This window comes from Eurypyga helias, unplaced genomic scaffold, assembly GCF_000690775.1.
Source record: "Eurypyga helias isolate BGI_N326 unplaced genomic scaffold, ASM69077v1 scaffold2804, whole genome shotgun sequence".
NCBI classification, from domain to species: Eukaryota; Metazoa; Chordata; class Aves; order Eurypygiformes; family Eurypygidae; genus Eurypyga; species Eurypyga helias.
In genome coordinates, this window is record NW_010245447.1 from 1 (window position 1) to 3885 (window position 3885).

The following is a 3885-nucleotide window of genomic DNA, read 5'->3' on the forward strand; positions in this document are numbered from 1 at the left end:
TGCTATTTTGCTAGCCGGAGTTAAATTATGACACTGTACTAAACCACATAAACCAGTTTCTAATCATCTGATTTACTACATACTTAAAAGTAACTCCATAACTGGACATGTGACTATTTCACATTTGCCTCAAAGAAACTTTTGTGCTCAATCTTAACAAGTCTAATCAGGTGTTGTGGTTTAACCCAGCCAGCAACCAAATACCACACAGCTGCCCACTCATCTCCCCCAGTGGGACAGGGAGGACAACTGGAAGACAAGGAAACCAATGGGTTGAGATAAAAACAATTTAGTAATTGAAAAGAAATTAAATAATAATATTAGCAATATTAGTAGTAGTAATATTTCTAGTACTAATATGCAATGAAAATAATAGGAAAGAAAATTATACAACTGTTGACCAACCAGCTGTCCTGGCTGCAACCCCTCCCAGCTTCTTGTAGAGCAGAAGCTGGGAACACTGGTGCAGTATCAGAAACTGAAAAAGTCCCTGACCTGACAGAAACATTCTTCAGGAACAACTAAAAACACTAGTATGTTATCAATATTCACAGCACAGGCAAAACACAGCCTCATACTAGCTACTGTGAGGAAAACCAACTCTATCTCAAATAAAACCAACCCACCAGGGATGGCAAATGAACAGATCTTTAAAACTTTACCCACCTTCCAAGACCAGCAACACAGTGTACAGCAATACAACAACCAGGTTCTTCACGAAATTTAACTTTAAGGAGGTTTAGCCAATCATCAACAATCTGGTTGGATGGTGGAGCACCGTCATCAAAGGGCCAATCCTAGAATATAGTATGACATAAATACATAAAGATAGAACTGTTCATGCTTGTATGCTGTGTGTATACAAAAAAAGGTAGGAAACACAGCGGTTCTAAAGGAACCACTCAAGCTTATGGTTTTCTAGAACTACAGCAATATTAGGAATATATTCCTTCAATCTGTTTTCCTTGAGCAAATGATTTTGCTCAAAACAAGATGTTTCTTCTCCTGACGAGAGGATGTCTGTACAGCTTTTGTCTCTATCAGCTGCTAGAATAGACTTATAGACTTGGTAGCGCCAAAGGGATTTTTCCTGGGGCATGGGTTGGCTTTAAGTTCTACACTACTTACCAAAACCTGAATGCCTTCTTTTTCCACCGGAGCAGTGTCGTAAGTAGCTTCACACACTCTTACCACTGTGGTAACACCGTATTTCTTAAGTTCCTATTGGTAAAAAACAAACAAACAAAACCAACACACAAAAACCTGCTTTAAGAGTAAACTGAATTCACTTTCCATTTAATTTTCCCAACAGGTTAGCTTACTAATCGATTCCAAAAGTTTCAGTAAGTAAACTCACACCAAGTGTTTGCCACCTTTTGAAAAATACAGAAAGCTGAAATAACAGAACTTGTGTGCTAATTCCAGATAACTTTAAGCTCTTCTGCAAACATCTGAAGTTTTGTTATGTTGGATCAGACTTTCTTTTAAAACCAAATACAGATAAACACTGATTAAATAAGTAGTCCATCTCCAAATGATTATTCTTTTTAAAGGAACAGGAAGTTTCCTGGTTTGCAGAGCTACATACTTCACTAAAACAATTCTGAGCAAGGTTTAAATCTTCCCCTCTCTCCCTTCTACTTAAAAAACAACAGGTTTGTAAGACCTCCTACTGTTAAAACCTATGAGCACAGGACGATAATTATTCCAGTTCCTGACTTTTTATAACTAAATGGTAACAAAATTTAACTTTCCATTTTAATACTACCCACCATTAAAAAAAAATAGGAAGGCACTAGCAGATCTTTGTATTGTCCTACACATTACTTTCCCAGATAACTCCCATTTTCAGATCTAAACAACATTCTAAACACACTAGACAGTTATTTCTTCGCTTCACTTTCAGAAGTATGTTTTTGTGAAGGCAAAGTATATCTGAACAGAATTGTCTATGTCTTTGGAGAATGGCATCAGTACTTGAAAAACTCAACATACAGTCTCAGTACCTCTTCATATAGCTTCCACAGTTGCTATCAACTACTAAAGAAGGAAACTTAATATAACATGCTGTTCAGGCATTAAAAAAAAAAATACACTAGTAAGAATTCTGTCCTGACCTTACCTCTATAAATTTGTTTAAGGTTGCATTGGTCGGATTGTGTGTGATTAGGAATCTCATGTTCTTGTAGGTGATTTCCACAGGAGCTGGGCGGTTCATTCGGGCCATATTGATTTAGTTAAACATGCAACAAGATTATGAAAGGATTCAAAAAAATTCTAATAGAGAATTGATGTAGAGAAACTGAAGTCTACTTCACTATACTCCACGTGAAATTCTCAGTGCTTGGAAGTATGATGTTGGGAGCAATGGGAAATGAAATGAACCTCCTAACAAGAAGCAGCAATTCTTGAATCCAGTAATACTGAGGCAAAAGAAAGGCAGTGCACTGAGGTTTACCCCATCCAGATCTGAATTCTGTTGTTAAATGCTCTGCCAATTTCAATTCAATACTTCTTATCCTGGTCAACCACTCTTAGGGGGGCTTCTTGGTGGAGTAGTAATGAATTTCTACAGTTCACTTGTCTGCATAGAGGTCGTGCTGTGCCTGGCAGTAGTCTCCACTGCCCTTCAGAAACTCCATAAATGTGTGACCAAGAACACCACAGAACTGCTGTAAAGAGAGAGGAAAAAACCATAATGAGCACAGGTGAAGCAAGGTTACTTTGAAGACACCAAGCATTATAAAATAAAAAGAAAAAACCACCAAACAGAAGTAGTTTCACAAGGTTTACTTTTTAATCCAAGAATTAAGTTTGCATAAGAGCCCTGTTACGTTTCTTAGCACAGATTACTTGAAAAGTAAATACATTTACTTAACACTATGCTTCTATATAAGGTTGTTTCAAAACAAAAAAACAGAAAAAATATTAATGTATTAAAAATACCAATTCAAATGTGCTAGTGCACTGCAACAACAGACCAAGCTTTAAGAACACCAGTGTTTAAAGGAAGTGGAGCCTTTCCAGGACACCCATACAACTGTGTTTTCCATTCTGAACTGAGAGACATCACACCACCTGCTAAAGTTATACTGCCCCTCGAAGGCAAGGATGAGATTCCCTGATTATTCAAGCTGGGCATCAGAAAATTCCTAGTATTTAAACAAAACCACCAGTCTCTATGTAGATGCAGAATCACTTGTCTTGAAGGCCAAAGGCTTACTTTGCATGTAGGCTCCATTAATTCACATACAGAACAGCCAATAGTGAAAAACACAAAAGTGCCTCTAAGTCCACCTGTCTCAACTAGGAGGCCTTGAAAGAAAAATACAGTGTCTTTGGGGCCTAAAAAAAAAAAATCAGGTTTTGAGTGTTTGAGACTTTCAAGGCCCACAGATTTCTAATTAAGGAACACTTCACATACTACAGGCGGAAGGCACACAGCAACCTTCATCTACCTTTAACTGTCTTTCTACACCATGACTTTATTAACATACCCAAGATAGCGGTAATACTCTAGCTAAAAACATACACAGGCAAATTTACTGAACACGTCATTCCTGACAAGTGATTTTTCTATGGTTAAATTTACATATAAAATTACTGCAAGATGCACAGCCAGGAAGCTGATGAACTGCTGCGAGTTGTGTAACATCTATAGATATTGTTATACAAGTAAACCAAGAATATATGCTCTTACGCACTGTGGGACTTTACAACAGTTAGTTTTGTTCTCAGATACAGCACCATCAGTGCTGCTGCTGACACCCAGAAGGCCCTTTCTGTCTAGGGAACAAAAGGGAAGAAAAGAGAGAAGTTCTCTTTCAAAGCTGAACAAAACACCCACTAATTACACTTAGGTACTAGAGAGAAACATCACTGATC

General features: G+C 37.6%; 1 protein-coding gene across 1 annotated transcript; it reads right to left on the reverse strand.

Moving 5' to 3' along the window:
* Positions 1-666: 666 nt before the first annotated feature.
* On the reverse strand, positions 667-2672 carry LOC104504970 (protein tyrosine phosphatase type IVA 1; the record flags this gene model as incomplete). Its single annotated transcript, XM_010150052.1, has 3 exons — positions 2123-2672; positions 1129-1221; positions 667-797 (listed from the first exon to the last, which is right to left on the reverse strand). Coding segments are annotated over exons 1-3 (329 nt in total), but the record flags the coding sequence as incomplete, so codon positions are not given.
* Between the last annotated feature and the right edge of the window lie 1213 nt (positions 2673-3885).